The 21516-nt window shown below is 40.0% G+C and overlaps 2 protein-coding genes across 2 annotated transcripts in view; one reads left to right on the top strand and one right to left on the bottom strand.

Moving 5' to 3' along the window:
- Positions 1-11148, top strand: part of AKNAD1 (AKNA domain containing 1) — a 38623-nt gene extending 27475 nt beyond the window's left edge. Inside the window, 5 exon segments of the mRNA XM_074318549.2 lie at positions 2104-2226; positions 2328-2435; positions 4234-4315; positions 6424-6481; positions 7261-11148. Coding sequence (XP_074174650.2) covers positions 2104-2226; positions 2328-2435; positions 4234-4315; positions 6424-6481; positions 7261-7392 — 503 coding nt within the window. The 3' untranslated portion in view covers positions 7393-11148.
- A 2396-nt stretch (positions 11149-13544) lies between these two features.
- STXBP3 (syntaxin binding protein 3) overlaps positions 13545-21516 on the bottom strand; it is a 47827-nt gene continuing 39855 nt past the window's right edge. The window contains exons 18-19 of the mRNA XM_019746518.3: positions 15112-15260; positions 13545-14289 (exon numbers count right to left, since the gene is read on the bottom strand). Of these exons, the coding sequence (XP_019602077.1) occupies positions 14195-14289; positions 15112-15260 (244 nt within the window). The 3' untranslated portion in view covers positions 13545-14194. The remainder of the gene's footprint in view (positions 14290-15111; positions 15261-21516) is intronic.

Below are 21516 nucleotides of genomic sequence, written 5' to 3'. Positions count from 1 at the left end.
TATGATAGATAAAAACTAAACAGAAGCTCTTTAGGGTCCTCAATTTTAAGGGTGTAAATAAAAGGATTCTGAAATCAAAAGTTTCACCATTGTTGCTATAGTGTACATCATTTAACTATCACAACACCCCTGTAAGGTAGGAATTCTTATCTTTTTTTATAGATAAGGAAACCAAGACTCAGAGAAATTAAGTGACTTGCCAGTGTCAAAAAGGTGGCATATTAGTTATCTACTGTTAGGTAACAAATGATCCCAAAACTCAAATGGCTGAAAAGAACCATTGACTATGCACAGTTTCTATGGGCCAGGAATTTGGGAGTAACTTACTTGGGTGATGTAGGCTCACCATCTTTTATGAGGCTGCAGTCAGGATGTCGGCTAGTACCGATGTCATCTGAAGGCTTGACTGGGGCAGAGAATCTGCTTCCAAGATGGTCACTCACATGGCCACTGGCTGCTTGGGCATCATTAAGACATGGTAGCCAGCTTCCTCCAGAGCAAGTGATCCAAGAGAAAGACCAAGAATGGAAACTTCTACGTCCTTTATGACCTCGTTTTGGAAGTTATACACCATCACTACTGCTTTATTCTCATCGTTAGAAGTAGCCACTAAATCCAGCCCACACTTAGGGAGAGAGGAATTAGGCTCTACTTTTTTATTGGGGAAGGGGAACAGGACTTTATTGGGGAACAGTGTGTACTTCCAGGCCTTTTTTTTCCAAGTCAAGTTGTTGTCCTTTCAATCTTAGTTGTGGAGGGCGCAGCTCAGCTCCAGGTCCAGTTGCCGTTGCTAGTTGCAGGGGGCGCAGCCCACCATCCCTTGTGGGAGTCGAACTGGCAACCTTGTGGTTGAGAGGACACGCTCCAACCAACTGAGCCATCCGGGAGCTCAGTGGCAGCTCAGCTCAAGGTGGTGTTCAATTTTAGTTGCAGGGGGCGCTGCCCACCATCCCTTGCAGGAGTCAAGGAATTGAACTGGCAGCCTTGTGGTTGAGAACCCACTGGCCCATGTGGGAATCGAACCGGCAGCCTTCGGAGTTAGGAGCATGGAGCTCTAACCGCCTGAGCCACCAGGCCGGCCCCTAGGCTCTACTTTTTGAACAGCATGTCAAAGAATTTGTGGACCATAGTTCCAACAATCACAGCTAATAGACGGCAGAGCCAGGTCAAACTCAGGCCTATCTGAACCTCTTGTTCTTTCAACTCTACTACACAACCGTCCCAGCGTATATGCCCGTCTTCTATTTGTGATTTTCTTGGGCTCTGGATCAAGAAGGCATTCAATGACTATGGACTGAGTGAGGTTTGGGGAAGAAAAAAGCTTTCCTAAAGCTCCTTCCATTTGTGACTTACACTTTCAAAGATAATGTTACGAATGCGTGTGATCAGGATTGCAACAAGACTTTTATCATCGGCAGAGGCTTTGTCCCCGGGACTCATCCGTCCTGGAGCTGAGATGTTGCTTGGACACCCAAGCATGACATGCTCACCTGCCTGGCGCAGGCTCCCACGCTCTGGCCTTACCTCGAGAGCTCCGCTGCCCAGCCTGCAGAACAACTTCTACACCTGCACCAGACACGCGCGCTCTCTACTACTAGCCTCTCCGTGGCACTGACGACGGCAAAGCTATGATTCCGGTTCCTATATGGGCTTATGAATTTGACGCGGGGAAAACCATCTTTCCTACTGCTTGGTGATAAAAATAAGCTCTCAGCCACAGCAGGGTCTGAGAAGAGAATGTGGATGTATCAGGGCAAAACTGGAAAAAGAATTACCAATGCAAGACTGTCTGGTAATTCAGAGGGCCACTTTCTCAGAGATCCATCCATTCAGCAGATCTTTACTAAGCATCCACACATGTGAGGCAAATCTTGAGACTTTCATCCTGAGTCAGAACTGTTACTTATCAAAACATCTCGCAGTTGTCAGACTGGGATCCCAAATGTCATCCGCTAGGCAGGCAACTCCCCTTGGTAGCACAGCTGGGGAAGACAACACTGGTGTGTAATGTATACCTTGCATGGTTAGGGCTCTACTTGCCACACATTTTACAACTATAATCAAGAAACTCACACTTCCTTTGTGTCATTTGGACTTTTTCAGGTCCTGGTACAGGACACAGCTGCTATTCAGCTTCTGGCACTGGACTGCAGAGTAGTAAATGTGAGACCTGTGGCACTAAGATTCATAACTCCCCAAGAGTCTGCCATAAAGAACCACTTAAAGGTGAGGGAGACGGGGGGGGGGGGGGCTCGAAAAGAAGGTGGGAGTGGGGACAACTGTTGTTCCCAGGCAATAACTCATATTTTCAATCTTTTCTTCTTTAGAATTTCATTATAGATACAACACCCCAGGACAGAATTACTTAAATCACAGCGAAAGTTGTGTTTTTGTCGAGCTCAGCTTTTCAGATGACAATAAACTTTTCTCACCTTGTAAGTACATCTCCTGCATGATCCCACCTTTGTAAACAACTTAGTCTCCCAGGTATGGGAGACCCACATCACACTGGCCACTGCTTCCACTTGGGGAAGCCCCCTGCCCTCTCCGGTCTGCTGCCCAGGTGTCTAGCACTCCTCTGACACTTCCATATCCGGCTCTACTCTTGGATGGCAAGAGCCTGGGCTGAGGCTGGGAGATATGAAATCCTAGCAATAAAAGACTTTGAAAATTATTAGGTGCTTTATCAGTGCAATTTGGTAACAAATCATAAGTATTTGCTGAACAAATGACTGACTGAATAATTGCCACTGTTGTTATTATTCAGGAGTGGTAAAAGCTTTAACTATATCCCTACTGACAGTCAGCATATAAAGAAATAGACTTTTTTTTTACACCCCTTAAACATTATTGCTAATCTCAATGGAAAATTTTGCGGTCTTAGGAAAAAATTAAAATCCCACAAACATTTGTTAATAAAAATGAGTAAGACATGGTTTGTCCCTCCCAAGGAGTTTATAATCTATTGTGAGAAAGGAACTCACCCAAATAAGGAAAAGTTCATAGCAAAACGTGGTAAGCGCTAAGAGAACACAGAGGAGGGAAGGTAATGCTGCCCATTTTGCCCGTAGACAGTCCTACCTGATTCTCTGACTTACTCTTTTCTTGAGGACGAGTTCATACCCCAGCTGCCAAATCCTCCAGTTGAATGTATTGTCAAGGTGACAGTCCGTGACTCTGCAGAAGCAACAGGGCAGGTTTCTTTACTATCTCTTTGGTCTTTGGGTCTGCAGCTCGTGAGACCTGTTATTCCAATATATGGATGAGGCAAGCAACTGAGTCATCTGAAATGTGATCTTGAACTCCATTAGTAAACATTCAGTGGCCAAGAGGACGGAAGTCACAGGGAGGCATCATCTGCTCAATGTTAAATAAGAACCTTCCAGAAATTGGAATGAATGGGAAATGGAGCAGACTGTCATGGGAGGTCGTGAGCCCCACCTGTAGGCTGGAGGACAATGTGCTTTGTTAGGACATTGTAGATATGGAGACTACACTAAATGGAACTGGACCAGATGGCGCTGTGGTCCTTTCTAACTCTTGAGTTTCTATGTTTCAAATAAAATCCAAAATTGTATTTGGAGACTACCAAAGGATAAAGATTGAGCTCATTAGTGCCTCTTTTATCACAACGCAAGCCTGGGTGGTCAGCATGACTAGAGTTGGACTTTCTGGTTACTGCTACCAGAGACCAGTGAATTAAGACAGGAGACCTGAAAGGAGAAAGCAGAAGATAGAGGCAAGAGGAGGAGAGAGAGGGGTGACTTTCCTACATTTATCTTTTCTGTTTAGTCTCTACTTTCTAGAATTGTAGTGACTAACTTGTTGGTTTCTAAGTCCTGGAATCCTTGCTCCTAAAGTTAGAAAGGACTTCCGGAATCCAATGGTTCAACCTCTTGGAAGGTGTTATCCCTCCATTTTCAGATGAAATAGTTGAGCCCAGAAAAGTTAAGACAGCATGCCCAGGTCACACAGTTAGCACCCAGAAAACATAGACTCCTGGCCTCTTGTCTGCTAATAAAACTCCTTTTAAAAGTTGAATTTCTTTTCCTGAATTAATTGAATGTAAAATACTTGATAGAAAGTTGTTTTCTGTTCCCCAGTTTTCTTATTTGTTGAATTTTAATGAAAGATTTCATTCACACAGACAAGTTCACGAAATGATACCCACATATCCACCATTTGGGGATCATTTTTGCTGCCCTGAATTTAATTATAACTAACATTTTTCAGCTTGTTCAAAACCAAAATGGATCTGTTCCGAGACAGCAAATTCAAAATCCTCTCGAGAAGAACATGAGCTCATACCAGGAAAGTAAGTATTTATTTTCCTATTATTAGTGATAACAAAAATGTCTACCCATTGGTTGGGTGCATACTGTGTGCTCAGTGCATTAAATTACCTGCCCAAGATCATCTAGATTACACACAGGTGGGCCCAGGATTCAAACCGAAGTCTGGCTAATACTTCAATCATTCATTTATTCTTTCAACAAATATTTGAGTGTCAATAGCATGGTGCTGTGCTAGGTGCTGAGGACACAGTGCTGAGGACAAAGTCCACTACTGTCCCGCCCTCGGGGAGCGTATTTTTGGTAGAGAAGCCAGTCTGTGTAAGTGCCAAGAAGGGGGCATATAGAGGGCTATTACCTAGTTTGGGGTTCAGGGAAGCTGAGCTCCAAAGGATACATCTGAACAGATGAACAAGGGGATGTAGAGGTAAGAGTGAAGAACGCTCCCGTCTAAGAGATCTTCCCGATGTGGGAAGACCCTTGGCAAGTTCAGGAATGGTATGGCTGGAGGCGAAAAACGGGAGTGGCGATGGGACAGATGGAGCTGGTGAGGGAAGGCAGGGGGGATGGGCGGGGCCAGACTGTGCAGGGACTTGTCAGTCCCAGGATTTCAGACTCTTAGGCACAATGGGAGGGAGGTGAACGTAAGTTTTTTAACCAGGGTGTTTTGAAAGGTTTTTTGTTGTTGTTTTTTCCAGTGTTTTAAAAGATCACTCTAACTACTAAGTGAGGGGGAATGGGTTAGAGGAGTCAAAGGTCGGAGCAGAGGCCAAATGCCGTAAGAGGCTAGAGTAAAAATCCAGGTAAGATGATGGTAGTTTGGCCAAGGTTGGCAGCAATGGGAAGAGACTAGTATTCAGGAGCTGCTTAAGAGGCAGAACCAATAGTGTAGCGGGGTGGTGAAGAGTCGACGCTCTGAACTCACTCACTCCGTCTGAACCCACTGCCCTCTGCCATAGCGCGGTGTGCTGTTTAAGCATGTGGTCTCTGGAGACTTCTTGGCTTTGCGTCTTCACTCTGTGTCCTTGGGCAGGTTGCTTGACCTCTCTGTGCCTCCCTTTCCCCAATTATATTTCTTCATTATTCCCCAAACGGGAATAAAAATAGTGCCGAACTCATTGAGGATTGAGTCAACACATAAAGCACTTAGGAAGGTACCTGATACACAGTAAGCACTTTTTCGACACTGAAAGCCGCTGAATCACGTCTTTCGACAGGAGGGCAGATCCAGTGTGTTAAACTAACCTGCAGAACCAACTGACATTAATGCGGTAGGAAGAGAGGGCGAACGGAAGCTTTGAGTTGCAAGTATCTGAAGTGATACTGCTCACAAGCGGTTACGTACCAACGAAGACATGTTTAATAGAAGGAATCTCAAGCCAGGGGAAGATGTGAGGATGATTCCATGGCCAACCTGTCAGGCAAAGTTCTGTGGCGCCTCCTAGCGCCACTACTCATGGCTGTGAGTAGTGTCTGACTCCAGGCAGTGTCCTTCATGTGGACTTTGTGAATGAAAATGAAACGCCCTTGAACTATGCAGTGCTCAACCTGAACAACTGTACGTGGTGGCCCTGGCCCTCATTCACCCACTACAGACTAAGGGACAGAGTTGTAGTTACAGTGTCCTAGTCCAGGGGAGCCTGTTTACTTAAAGAGGTGCTGCTTTTATTTTTCTAGTGCTGCTGCCTCCTTGCTGCGTAAGCTAGAATTACCTCAACTAAAAGTGCCTGCAATTGCCAGATTTGTATTTGTTTTATAAATATGCAGGTAGAAAGTTGACCCCCAAACAATGAAAACTGAATAAAAATCTCTTTGGAGTCTTGCCTCTTTCTCTGGCAACAGAAAAGGAGACAGATTCTGGGAGGAAACGCCCTTCATGGCCATGGGAACCACTTCTGTCTGAAGCTCGGCTGTGGTCAGCCGAGAAGGGACTGAGAGCTATACAGGCAGAGGGTCCTCCTTGCGGACTCCTCATGGCCAACACGCACACACAGCGCATACGAACCCCAGCGCTAAGGGTAGCGCTTTACACAAGTAGCACTGTGCTTGTGCCTTCCAGAAAAAATCTTAAGGCTTTCCCGACCTACAGTTCAGACCTTGCTACACCCTCACCCCATTTTCACTCCTGCAGGATTTCTGGCAGCCCGTCCTTGAGAAACTTCAGCAGTGTCGAAGAAATGGAATCTGAGGTGAGGACATAGGGAAAAAACGTTCTAGAATCCTTGGAGCTTGTAAGTGTGGTCTTGACCACACAACTGATGGCTTTTAAATTATTACAGTATGAGAGCATCTGAAAATGCTCTACTAAAAACAGTTTGTGCTCAGCACTAACATAGACACACAGCCTGAATAGCCATGTGGTTTGTATTACTCCTAAATTGGTTCCCAGGGAAATTTCCTGGAGAAAGTTTTTTGTGGGTGGTGCCTCAGCTCCAGGATTCCCCTGGCCCAGGTGTGAAAGCACTGGAGACTGTTCTGGCCGCTCACCAGTCTGTTCCAGTGACACTGGGTTAAGGCTGCCAGCCATTTCCTATTTTCAAACCAGAAACTCTAATCCCAGGCCCCTTTCAAATGCTCCCACTCGCCTGTGCACTGCGTCCAGCGCCCTCTCAGTGGTTACGTCCCTAAGTCCCTTTCAATGACCCCCCACCCCCACCCTAAGAGCTTTTCTTCTTTCTCACAGATCTTTCTCCACAGCAGGAAAATAGCCCAGCAGGTTCCTGACCTAACTCTCTGATTCATGCTCATCAGTCATGTGTTGGTCTTTTTTTCTGTCCCTTGCCCTAAAAAATATATTCCATGTCAGACTGGTTTCCTAGGAAACCAACCCTCAAAAACAGAAACAGACCGGGTGGAAAAATAGAATAGTCCAAAATTCCACCTTGCAATGTTTAATAATGAGGGAATCCAGTTAACAAAAACAGTAGTAAATTTATGTAACTAAAATGTGTGGACTTTTCCTCTGTAGGTTTTAAACTCATCTTTGGATCATGCCCTAAAGACAGCAACCATTTTGAAAGAAACTACTGATCAAATGATTAGAACTATTGCAGAAGATCTTGCCAAATTACAGAGATGGAGGAGTCGACTGAAATACTAGTTTGACCCCAGGCAACCAAGGATTAAAAAAATGTAAAGAAAACTTGATCTCCTCCCCACATATTTTACTTATTGCACAATTTAGGAAGGTGAATTTCTAGAGCAAAACAGAATTGTAAGAAAGGGGGAGACACAAAGTGCTTAAGAGAAAAAAAACACAGAGATCTGATTCTTAAAATCAAATCAACAAGTATTTATTTTAAAATAAATCTGTATTCCTATCAAAATAATAAAATATACTTTTACCTATTAGTATGGTGCCCCCCAAAAAGTTAGAAAAACCCCAGTGTTAGTGAGGATGGGGATGACAGGTACTCTCACACACAGCTGGTGAAAGTATAAATTGATACAGCTTTGTTGGAAGGCGACTTGATAGTATTAAATTCTACAAATTCTAAAAGCACTTCCCCTGCAAGCAGCAATCCCACCACTAGCAATTTACTTCATGGGTAGGCCCTGGTACGCGGACGAGGATGGCCACCAGAGCCCCGATGGGAACAGCCCCAAGTGGAACTAATCTAATACCCTATGTGATGATTCATATATAAGAACAGTTATACAATTAATACTCTGCAGCCACTGAAAAGAATGAGGTGGATTACCTGCGAGATAGGGGGACAAAAGGAAGCTACCTAATAATATATACAGTGTGACCTTTCGTGTGTTCCAAAAGGCATATATACTTTCTGGAAAGTACACAAAAATAAGCAGTGGACCTGTAGGAAATGGAACTGGGAGTTTTTGTGGGGAAGGGAAGGATCGTTCCTTTCCATTGGCTGTACTGTATGAAATTCTTATGATGTGCTTATAAAATTATTTGATTAAAGATCTTCTGGAGTCAGAAATATGCAAAAACGATAATCCTAGATTAATGAAACTTGGAACAAAAGCGAAGACAATTCATTACAACTGTGAACCTGGGATTTAGTAAATTTATAACATTTCATGTATAATGTCAGAGTAATGCCAAGATTTGGATTTGCTTCTTTAAGACTTTTCTAACCTTCTTAATGACAGAGCAGCAAATTATTGGTTCTTTCCCTCTTTCCTGAGGGAACCATTCACTCCAAACGTTTAACAAATTGTTTCCCAACCCCCAGAACTTTGCTCAGTGGGAAGGAGAGAATTGAATCTATTCCCACTTTGAGTATTTTTGTGACCAAGGCAGCTGCTATTTGTCTAGATGGACGAAGAACGGGCTGTTTTTAACTTTGGGGCTTGGAAATTGCTTGGGGTGCCTCGGAAGAGACAAAGCAGAGGCCAATCTCAAGAGACCTCTGATTTTGTAGCTAAGTTTACTTTAAGCAGTGGCATTACGAGGAAGATAGTGAACACTGGAAGTAGTAGTTTTAAGAGGAAAAAAGGAGCTCAAACTGTGTACGTGCGAAAGAGGCTTCTAGATTCATCCTTTACCTAAATTGAATCACAACTTGAGAATCTGTCGTGTGCACCAAGCATCACTATCCTGTCCCCAAGTTTAAAATTACATCCTTTTCCTGGATGGTTGAAGTATTCTTAAACGATTCATGAGTTCTTAACTTTTGGGGGGTTCCATGGTCTTTGAGAATCTGAAAAGGGATATGTGAACACGCCTGATTTTACACACAATTTTTCAAGTTCACGGACACCTGAAGCAACTCCGTGGAAGCCAGGTTAGAAAGGACTCCCATAAATGAATGTTCTAATTCCTCAAACTAACCTTTAGAGAAACTTACTATTGTAATCATTTTTGATTTAGAAATATGATCCATCTCTGCTTTAAGTTATATTCTAAACGTAATTTTACACTTCTTTGATGATCACTGTGAACAATCACTGCCACGACCCATCCAAGAAAGAGAAACAGGGCAACGTCCGTCAGGTGTTCTGAAACAGTGCTAGGGAGGCTCTGATTTACAAGGATAATTTTATATTTATTGACTCAATAGCTTTGACTGTCTCCTCCCTCACGCAACTTCGTGTCAGTGCCGGCAGACCTCTCTTCTAATTCGGCCTCAGTGCTAAACCAGGAAAACAAGCTTGTTAAATGATTGCATCTCTAATACCGAGTCAAGAGGCTCCCGAGAGCTGAAGGCAGAGGTGCTGTAAAGAAACGCCCGGCAGTTTCCACAGCGCACAGGCCTCTGCTGGAGGCTGTCGGGTCCAAGACAGCAGGAGCTGGGCTGTAGAACGCTTTTCTCTCTTTAAGAGAACATTCAAGCCATCCACTTTAGTTAACTATTAGATTATACAAACAAAAACTCATCTTTTTATCATTCCTTTCTATTGTAATCTTACTGTTAATGAATTACTTAAAATAGACCTAATTCATACTATGAATATATTTATATTTAATACCCAAATTGCTTGGTAGTAGAAATTTTACTGTGGAGGAAGGCATTTCTTGCTCCCTTAATTTTAAAAGAAATCTGCCCGCATCCTGATGGGCTTCACAAAGGGGATCCAATACTTGTAGCAGAACTGCCTTACAAAGGGATCACATCTTACGTCGACTGCCAGGATCTGGGCCCTTAGGGCATGAATCCAAAAATGTTTGCATCTTGTGAACTGCTGATATTTTTCATACTTAATTTTGTGAATATGGCTGAACAATGGGAATCCACGATATGTTGTGGACCAAGCACATTTCTACAGGAAGCAAAACTGCTTCAGAGATAGTGAATAAATGGTTTCAGTTAGTTGCAACAAAAGTCTTTCCTTGGGTCTAGATTTAAGAATGTTTAATTGCTAATTCTGGAGGGTGAGGAACAGCTTATACTAAGGAATTTATGTGAGACCTTTCATGTCTGTATCTTCAAATTCAGTAACAGATTTGGGAAACAAAGGGTCTCTCCGATTTTAAGCCTAAAATATAAGTGAAATATAGGCAGCAAAGGATCTCACATCAGTGTGAATGGGCAAAGTGATCACTGAGGTGGTGACTGATGAAATGGGCCAATGTTTGCTGTCATCACACTCGAGTTCTGCTGTCACAGGTACTGGATTAGTCTGAATCTCTGTTCCACACAGGTACCAACCCTTGACAGATAGTTACCAAGGCATTCAAGGATCTCAGATAAAAGCAGACACCAAAAATTAACCCTCTCACTGGCAATGACTGTTCTCAAGCTCAGTATGTGAAGAAAGCTGTTTATTCATGTCAAGCCTTGCTCTCCATGTACACATTCAGGTTGAATTACACAACTTCTTTGTGCTTTAGTCTCCTCAGCTTTAAAATAGAGATGATAATAACAGTACCTACCTTCACAAGATTAAATGACAAGATCAAATGAGGTAATATAAGCACTTAAAAATGCTGTTTGGGCCGCCCAGTGGCTCAGGCATTTGGAGCTCCGTGCCCCTAACGCTGAAGGCTGCGGGTTCGATTCCCACATGGGCCAGTGGGCTCAACCACAAGGTTGCCAGTTCGATTCCTCGAGTCCCACAAGGGATGGTGGGCAGCACCCCCTGCAACTAAGATTGAACACGGCACCTTGAACTGAGCTGCCACTGAGCTCCCGGATGGCTCAGTTGGTTGGAGCGCGTCCTCTCAACCACAAGGTTGCCGGTTCGACTCCCACAAGGGATGGTAGGCTGCGCCCCCTGAAACTAACAACGGCAACTGGACCTGGAGCTGAACTGCGCCCTCCACAACTAAGACTGAAAGGACAACTTGACGTGGAAAAAGTCCTGGAAGTACACACTGTTCCCCAATAAAGTCCTGTTCCCCTTCCCCAATAAAATCTTAAAAAAAAAAAAAGAAAAAATGCTTTTTGACACATACCTGTATAGAGCACTAAGAAAGCACATGCATATTATTTTATAATCATCACTTAGTCAAATAGCAAGTTATGAAATTTATTATCAAAAACAGTAACTCTTCTATATATAAAAATCTGTTTGAAAAGAATAACAGGAGATCCAATTCACATGGAACCATGACAGATCAGATACGGCAACATGCAGTACCTGCGTCAAGAAAATGAAGATCCTGAAGGTCATAAAGATTTAGGTAAATGGAAAAACATTCTAGATTCCTGAATATCGAGTTTCAACATTATCAGGCTGTCAGGATTTTTCCTAAGTTAACCTATAAATTTACTGAAAACTTAATGAAAATACCAAAATAACTTTTTGGGATTAACAAAATGACATTGAAGTTCACTTAGACAAATGTAATAGTCAGAAAATTTCTGAAAAATAACTAATTTAGGTGCCGGTGGAGTAGAGATTACAGCCATCATATATTAAAACATACAATGAATTAAAATAAATACTGTAAGAAATACTATAGGGCCATAAAACAGAATCCAGAAATAAACCAAAGTACAAATATAAATTTAGTCTATGATAAAGGTAGTATTTCAGATTAGCTGGGGAAAGAGGGGATACCAATAAAACCTGGTATAATATCTGGATGTTTAAACAGAAATAAAGCTGGATCCTGGTTAAATACTGTATCAGTCTGGGTTCTTTGTAGGAACAGAAACTCCTCTACATACTTCAAGGAGAATGGGATTTCATACACAGAATTAGGTCCTTAAAAAATCATGGAAAAAGCTGTAGGGGCAGGAACTGGGGGCCACCATGCCTTTAGACTGAAGGTCATATCACCATTTGTCATTCAGGAAACAGGACGCGAGTGCTGCTGCAGCCACCAGCATTGCCTCATATCCATGAAGCAGGTGACAGACACTAAAATGAGGAGTCTGATTGCTACAAACAGCTCCTGTTGGCAGGTGCTTACATGTCATTGGCATAGCCACGGTACATGGCCTCTGCCTCTTACCTCCCAAATCTTGACCAAATGCAAATCATTTGCAGAATCTAACCTTCAGAACCCTACTTATCTGAAAAACTTAATTTTCAGCCTTTCATCCCCTGTGGTATGGGAAAGGGAAGCATAGGGCATAATCCCAAGTGCTAAGAGACAGTATCTAACATACACTCTCACACTAAACTCAATTCCAGACGGATGAGTTACCTGTAAAAAAGAAAATGAAACTATCAAAATGTTCTAGAAAAAACAGTGGGTGAATTAATAACCTTGGGTACAAAAGGTATTTCTAAGTACAACATAAAATTCAGAAGCCATAAAGGAAAAGTGATGGATTTATCTGCAAAAAATTAAAAATGTGTATCTGTCAGTATTTTAAATGCACAAATACTTTGAACAGCTACGTCATTGCTAGAAATTTATATTATAGAAATATTTGTGTAAGTTTGCAAATGTACCCAAACAATGCAGCATTATTTGCAAGAGCAAAACTCTGAAGACGAGTGATATTTAAAATTATGGCCTGTCATATGACAGTACACTAAGGGCAGGTAAAAGGACAGGTTTGAAATGATGTCCCCCTTGTGTAACACATGCTCCCTTTGTGTAACGTGTGTGCAGACATCCTTATATAGTCATGAATTGCATAACAGCGTTTCGGTCAACAATGGACCACATACATGACAGTGGTCCCATAAGATTATACTGGAGCTGAAAAATTCCCTCACCTAGTGACATCACAGCTGTCACAATGTCATAGCAGAAGGCATTACTCACATGTTTGTGGTCATGCTGGTGTAAACAAACCTACTGCACTGCCAGTCATACAGAGTACAGCACATGTAATTATGTACAGTGTGTAATGCTTGGTAATGGTAATAAGTGACTGTTACTGGTTTATGTATTTACTATACTATGCTTTTTATTATTATTTTAGAGCATACTTTCTATTTATAAAAAAGTTTGCTGTAAAACAGTATGCAATGTTACACAAGCAGCAGCCTCATACATCGTGCTTATTATGTCTCTTGATTGCATCATTTTCTCTTGTGACTGATTTAATCTCATGTTGTTTCATGCAGTAACATGTTGTACAGGTTTGTAGCCTAGGAGCAATGGGCTGTACCCCACAGCCTGGGTGTGCAGGAGGCTGTACCATCTAGGGGTGTGTAAGTGCACTTGATGTCTGCACAAGGACAAAATCACCTAACGACACATTTCTCAGAACATATCACTGTTGTTAAGTATTGTCCAACCTTATATTATTTTTTTTAAGAGCCAACAGGGGTTATCTTGGTGGGAAGACTGGTCCATTCTTTTTCTTCTTTGTAACTCCCTGACTTAGAACTTTTAAACTTCCTAACTTCCCTGACTTCCCCCCAAAAAAACCAAGATAATTTTTGTAACTATATATTTATTTTCTCTTAGAATGTTCATGATTCTTTTTGGTTTTCCAATTTAAACATACATAATTTCAAAGTTATATAAAATTGTGTTCTTTAGAAGTATCTAATAAGACAGTATACACTGTGAAATCATTCTGTAATGACTGAATTATTTTACACATGAAAGAAATTATGAATTGCAGTTGAAAGAAAAACTGCACTCGTAGGAAATAATTCTATCACACGTACACATTTACAGTTTTTACATTTATAACCTTTCCATTTAAAGTCATTCTTTCCCAAAAAATTATACTTCATCATAAGACAGGTTAATTATCTAACAAGTAGTAAGTATGTACAGAGGTAGCTGTGAAAAATTACGCATAACTCTAATATATTCTGTTCCAAAGGTGAAAAAATTTCCTTTTAGAAAGCATTTTAACATTTTTTCTCATCATCTATGAAGCATCAACAATACTTAAATTATTAAGTGTCAAATTCAATTATATGTAATCATAAACAGTCCTTTAAGAAATAGATTTGAAAAGTCATTATTCTATAAAATATTTACATTGTTTAAATTACATGAGAGCAACGTTGTCTTAATCTACTTTAGTTGAACATATTAACAAGAATCTCCAACTCCCTCCCCTCAAAAAAAACTATTCATCCTTAATAAGGGAGACTTTATCCTTGGATTTATTCAGCATCTTTACATCATCCAACAGCTTTCTGGGTGTTAAAATATGCGTGGAACCTGGTAGGGGAAAAGATAAATTTTCAGAGGCCAGCAGTTAAATCCATTTTCCTTGGCTAATTATATTATCACATCCTTCAAATATGCAAAGTGCAGTAGCTTGGGGTAATACAACAAAATTTCTGTAAGACACCTTCCTGAAATCTGCCTATACTATATACTATATAGTATTTCAGTCCTCCTCCTTTGTGAGCATGCTCAGTAAACCTTTAGAAATACCGCTCCCTACTAGTGCTTTGTCTACTTTGTGCTATATATTGATATACTGAAAAGCAAAATTTGAAGTTACTCTACCCTCATGACAGAACCGTCACTGTTTAATCACAGAGAACCATTAAGCAATATTGCAGATAGAGGCTTGGCTCAGGAGAGTTTATGTATCAGTGGTTTTGACTGAAATTCTTAAAACTCCGTATAGGAGTTTTAAGGCCAATTCCATATAGGCCTTGCCAATATCAGTCCACACCCACAAAATAATTGAAAATGTTTCTGTAGTAGAAATGTCTCAAAAATTATTTAATGATGAAAGCAAGAAAAGTATAGAACATAATATTTTAAAGGACATATTCAATAATATTTAAAGAATATAGTATTTTGAAGCTCATTCCCTCAAAGGCAGGCAGTTTTAAAAAAGAAAATTATCAAGAAGGTCAATCAGGAAAAAGCTCTATTTAGAACAGAGCTAAAACATACTATGATTAAACAGTTTTAATGCATTCAACAATTTAGTTCTAAAAGTAAAATACAAGATAAAATTTTACATATATATTTCGTAATTTAGAGTTTGTTTAAACAAACAGAAAAGAGGAAAACAAGTCTTACCAATAATAACTTCACAGGATTTATGTGCCTGAGAAACTTCGTAAGCACAACGCATTTCAGAGTATGTAATTCCTCCAATTACAAAAACAATCAGCTTTGACCCATTTTTTCGGTCCTCTAAATAATTAGCTCTGGGTTTCTGGCGAGCACTAAAAAATAAAAAAACACAAATGTTAAAAAAAATTTCCAAAGCCATGCTGCATATACACTTTTAAAAAAGCCTAACTCAAGCCAACTCAAATTTGGCACCAATTATACTGATTTTAAGGAAACGACTTAACTACGGTATGACTGGGCATCAAGAATTAGGCAGGACAGCCCCATTTCAAGTTTAATTTCGATCTGATAGAGTAGACAAATCACTCAAAAGCTAGCTCAGCATTTTTACCTATAAAACAGAACTAATACCTTCTCTTACTTAAAAGAAATAATATACCTGAAAAGTATGTGACTTCTTGAAGTTAAAAAAAAAAAAAAAATGGGGGGAGTAGCATAGAAACAATAGGGTTTTAAAGACATGGGGAGGCGGTGGCGGTCACAGGACTGGTTTGGAGCTGATGTGGTATTGGGATGTCCATTGCTGGACCTCAGTAATGTATCATGGCAGGAGACACTGAATATTGAAGACATCGCTGCACCCCGTGTTCACTGCAGCATCAGTCACAATAGCCAAGATATGGAAACAACTAAACGTCCTTTGATGGACAAACGGATAAAGAAAATGTGATGTGTGTATATACAATGGAATATTATTCAGCTTTTTTAAAAAAAAGGAAATTCTGCCACTTGCAACAACGTGGATGGACCTGGAAGACATTGTGCTAAGTGAAATAAGCCAGACTTACAAAGACGAATACTGCATGATCTCATCTATATGTGGAATCGAAAACAGTCAAACTCATAGGTGCAGAGAACAGAATGTTAGCTGCCAGCAGCTACAGGGAAATGAGGTGACGTTGGTTAAGAGCACAGTTTTGGTTCTGCAAGATGAGTAAGTTCTAGAGATCTAATGTACAGCGCGGTGACTGTAGTTAACAAAGGGTAGATCTTAAATTCAGTCTTTTCACCAGAAAAAAAAAACCCCACAAAAAATTAACTGTGAGGAATGAAGGATATATTAATTAACTTGTGATCATTTCACAATGTATACATATCAAAATATCAAGTTGTACACCTTACACACATGCAATGTTATTAAGTCAATTATACCTCAATAAAGCTGTTAAAGAGTTAGACCTGGGTTTCAACTCTGATTCTGCGTCTTTCTAGTTCAATATGACTTCCAGCAAGTTACTTAACCTCTCTCTAAACTTCAAGGGTTGTTTTCAAGATTAGATGACATAATGTATGGAAAACATTAAGTATGGAATCTAGTACCAGGAAAGCACTCAATAAATAGTAGCCATTATTTCTGCCATTTCCTCCCTGATTGCTCTATATCCGCACTGTCCAATACAGTAGCCACTAGCCACATGAGGCTACTTAAATTTAAATTAATTGAAATTAAATGAAATTTAAGATTCAGTTCCTCAGTCACACCAGCCACATATCAGATGCTCAGTAGCTACATGTGGCTGGTGGCTATCATAACAGACAATGCAGATACAAGACATTCCATCACTGTAAGAAAGTTCTATTGGGTGGCACTGATGTAGAGCATAAGGGTCACCTTTATTGTTCCCCTACCCACGGGTAAAAATTTTGAGCTTTTATTTGAAAAGTAAATAAATATTTCAAAATTAACATTTATGTACATGTTAAAATGTACATTAGTTTATAAATTATATATGTGTACTAGTATGTATATACTGGTAATATATTATTATCAATAAAGCTTAATTTCTCCCTTTTTAAAGTAAAAATAAGTACTCAATAGATCATCTTGCTACCTACTTCGGAAACCATGTTCTAGATGACCCCTAAGACCCTGCAATGTAGGACCTCACAGTAAATGTTCTTAGTCTAGCCTTTGAGATGACAACTTCCATCTGCCATCTTAAGGAATGATGAGGTATAACAGGAAAAGGGAATTAACTGCTAGTTTTGAAATATGGAACAGGAACAAGATACAGTCTTGGTTCCCACAGAAAATAAATCAAGGATATACTAAAAGTACAACTTAGGTTTAAAAACTTTTTCAAAAGAGAAAGAAACAGAGTGAGAAAACAAAAGTAAAGGAGATATACTGCTCAAAACAATTATGTGATTCTAGCAATTTTTAAACTTCTGAATAGCAATTTTAGGACAATGTGATTCTATTTGTTTCACACACACGTGTAAAAACTCTGCTAGTATTTTACACTATGATAGATACAACACTAATAATTAAAATGCTAGATCCTGAACATCTCACTCTAAAAAAGCACCCAGATGTATTGGTTAAAATAAGAGCAAACATCTTTTGAAAGCACAGCTGAAAGAAAACAAGTACAAGAAACCTCCAGGAGTCAGCAGTAAAAAGGGAGCTAAAAACTGGAGTGGTAAACTGTCGGGAGGCTTGGTCTGCCTTGTGGAATATTAGTCTAATCTTAGCAAACAAGGGGCTTGGGTGCTTATCTGTTTAATGAACAAAGGAGACAATACCTGAGGTGCTGTGCAAAGTAGCGACTGGGAGTTGACAGCCCTCCATAAGCTCAGGACACCCTCAAAAGCAAGGGGAGATGACCAAGAAGATGATAATTCCAACCCAGGCCTTTCTCTCACGAGTTTTAATTTCCACTACCTTCAGGGCCTGGAGAAGCCCAACTGAGAAATTAACACATAAAAATGTCTCTAATCCTGGCAGAAGTAAATGCAAAACCTCTCTGAAGGAACCCACTTTCAACCCCAGCTACTGAAATAAATCAGAATCCACAATTATTAAACTCATGAGTAAATATGCAAACTTAAGTGTCTGCAGAAATAAAAAGCAGCAGAATTAGACTCCAAAGAATGCCACATATTAAAATTATTAAAAATAAGACTAAAATTAAGTGTGTTTAAAATGATAAATAACGAGAAAATTCTGAGATGTCCTAAATTAAATTACAGCAGGCCAGAGGCTGAAAGGAAGAGACACAAAGGAGTCAGTTAACAACTGCAGCACAAAACCAACAAAAGACTGCCCACACTCCTTTGTGTATGTTAAATTATTACATTAACTGCCAAGTGGCCATTTCCAATATTATCCTAAAAGAGAGACTAGTCAGGAGCAGTTGAACCCTGGGAGTCTCTGCTTCTTGTTGACACATGAGCTTCAGGGACTCCGCTGTGGACTCTGCTGAGCCCATCCCAGAATCCTTCCGGAATGGCTTACATCTTTCTCCCCCCTACTTGATGTATAAAAACTCCTCGGAGCTTGCAAAACTCCAGGACAACGGACATGGCTGTCTTTCCTACCTAGCCATGCTGAGGCTGGTTTAGACTCATGCCCCAAGACCGGTCTCTTTTGCTAGCAAAAAAGGCTTTCAGCTGTGGAAGTTAAAATTTTTGTTTAATATAAATGACAAACGGAAAAATGAAAAAATACAGAAAGTATGATAAAATAATAACAAAAATTCCAAGCATATTTGAAAAAGAAACAGAACTTTTAAAATTTCAAAATAGTCCCTGAACACAGACATTTAAAAAATAGCTCACTCAGCAGGTTGGACACAAACTAAAGAGAGAGCTAAAGAATTGAAAACCAAATCTGAAGAAAAATTTCCAGAATGAAACACAAAAAGTAAAAGAAATGTTAAAGCTGAGAAATTACAAGACACGAAGATAGAATGAGGTGTCTGAACAAAACCAAGACTGCCAAAGTGGCAATATTTGAAGAATTTATGAAAGATATGAAACCTCAGATTCAGTGTATTTCCCAAGGAAAGAAATAAAAATAAATCCTCAGGTAGACATAGCATAGGGAGTACAGAATACTAAAGACGAAAAGCAACCAAAAAGAAAAGGAAGAATACCCATGACAAAACTGACAGAAACAACCTGCCCCCAAACACATACCCTCCCAAAAGTTTAAAATAGAAACCAAGAAACAGCAGAATAACATCTCAAAGTGTTGAGTGAAAATTACCGTGAACCTAGAAATTTATAGCCATCATATAAGAATATCATGTAAGAAAAATGAAGATATTTTCAGACAGAGAAAACCATAAAGTCTCTACCACCAACAGTCCCACACGAAAGAAATTTCTAAAGGATATGCTTCAGAAAAGAACGTAACTGTATCCAGAGAAATCCAAAATGCTAATTTGAAAAAATTCATGCTTATTGCAGAGCTATTCACAACAGCCAAGAACTGGAAATAACCGAAAAGCCCATTGGTAGCCCGACCGGATGTATGTACAATGTAATACATTGTAATACAATGGAGTATTACTGAGCCATAAAGAATGATATCTTAACAATATGGATGGACCTAGAGAATATTATGCTAAGTGAAATAAGTCAGATGGAGAAAGACAAATACCATATGATCTCACCTATATGTGGAATCTAAAGAATAGAATAAGTGAACAAACTAATCAGAAACAGTCTCAGAGACAGAGAAAAAACTGAGGGTTGCTAGTTGGGGGGGGTGGGGACGAGGGGGAAGGTGAGGGGATTAGAAAGCACAATTGGTAACCACAAGATTGCCACAGGGATATAAAATACAGTTTGGGGAATATAATCAATAATGTTGTAAAGATTTTGTAGGGTAACTGATATACACTTGTCTCATTAGGGAGACCTATTCATGGACGGTGTAGGTGCAAGACCACTGCACTGTACACCTGAAGCTGAAGCTGAATAATACTGAATGTCAACTCTGTGTGTGTGTGTGTGTGTGTGTGTGTGTGTGTGTGTGTGTGTGTGTATTCACAGGAAGGAGTACAGCATAAGGAATAGAGTCAGTGAAACTGTAACAGCGATATATGATATCAGAAGGTTAGTAGAATGGGGGACGGGGGTTATCACCTTGTGAGAGGTACAAATGTGTATTACATTGTTTTGTACACCTGAAATAAGAAAAGAAAAAAAAAGAAGGTAACTGAGCTCCAAAAAGGGGATGTAAGAAGGAGTGGTGAGCAATGAGTGGTGGTTAACATAACAGACAACTAAAAAAAGATATTAATGCTGATCATTAATTTGAGAAGTAAAAAAGATGTAAGGTGAGCAAAAATAAAGCATTAAGGTAACATTTAAAAAGGTGTGGCTTGAACTAAATTGTTCTGAGGTTCTTGTATTGTTCAAGAGGAGGGCAGAGATATTAAGTAATCTCAACTTTGTTGAGTCAAAGTGTACAAAAATTCTAAGGATAACTGCTACAAATATACAAATAGAATATGTAACTTCCAAACCAGTAGAAAAGGAAAAATAAAACTAAAGAAAAAGTCCTCAGTCCACGAGAAGCACCCTACAGAAACACTCAAATACATGTAAATGTACAAGAGCGCTCACTGCATGTGGCGCCAGTTTTGACGCAGCCTAAATTTCCACTGTGTGGAAAACAGATGAATAAACCGTGATACTCATATAAGCATATACCAACCAGGAGTGAACATTTATACATGTATCAGTGTGGGATAAACTTCACAAACAGAATATTGAGGGAAACAAAAAAAGCTAGATGCAGGAGGACACATACAATATGACACCATTTACACTGTTTAAAAACACAACTATAGAGAAAACTTGTGGTCATGGTAGAATAGGTGGTCAGGAGATTCCCCTCCAAGAAAACAGGTATAGACAAAACATAATTTAGAGTTGCCACAATACATTATCTAAAAGGTCTAGTTTTCAACCAAAAATTAGTAGATACAAGGTCTGACAATTAAGTTTGCGAATTTGTTGCAATGATGTTGCAAACCTTTTTCGATATCAGAGGGAATATTCATTATGAATTTGTACCAACTGGACAGTTAACCAAGGTTACTATTTGGAAGTGCTGAAAGGCTGCATGAAAAAATTAGATGACCTGAACTTTTCGCCAACAATTCATGGCTCTTGCATCACGACAATGCACCAGCTCACACGGCACTGTCTGTGAGGGAGTTTTTAGCCAGTAAACGAGTAACTGTATTGGAACACCCTCCCTACTCACCTGATCAGGCCCCCAATGACTTCTTTCTTTACCTGAAGATAAAGGAAATATTGAAAGGAAGACATTTTGATGACATTCAGGACATCAAGGGTAATACAAGGACAGCTCTGATGGCCATTCCAGAAAAAGAGTTCCAAAATTGCTTTGCAGGGTGGACTAGGAGCTAGAGTCAGTGCATAGCTTCCCAAGGGAAGTACTTTGAAGGTGAAGGTAGTGATATTCAGCAATGAGGTATGTAGCAGTTTTTCTAGGATGAGTTCGCGAACTTAACTGTCCGACCTTGTATGTAAAGAAACAGTAAACTATGACCCACACTTTGGAAAAATGCAGTCAACAGAAACCTG

The sequence above is a fragment of the Rhinolophus sinicus genome, chromosome 7 (assembly GCF_057876585.1).
Source record: "Rhinolophus sinicus isolate RSI-liver-muscle chromosome 7, RSI-T2T, whole genome shotgun sequence".
NCBI lineage: Eukaryota > Metazoa > Chordata > Mammalia > Chiroptera > Rhinolophidae > Rhinolophus > Rhinolophus sinicus.
The sequence above is the reverse complement of the archived record's forward strand: the minus strand, read 5'-3'. Positions and strand labels throughout refer to the sequence as shown.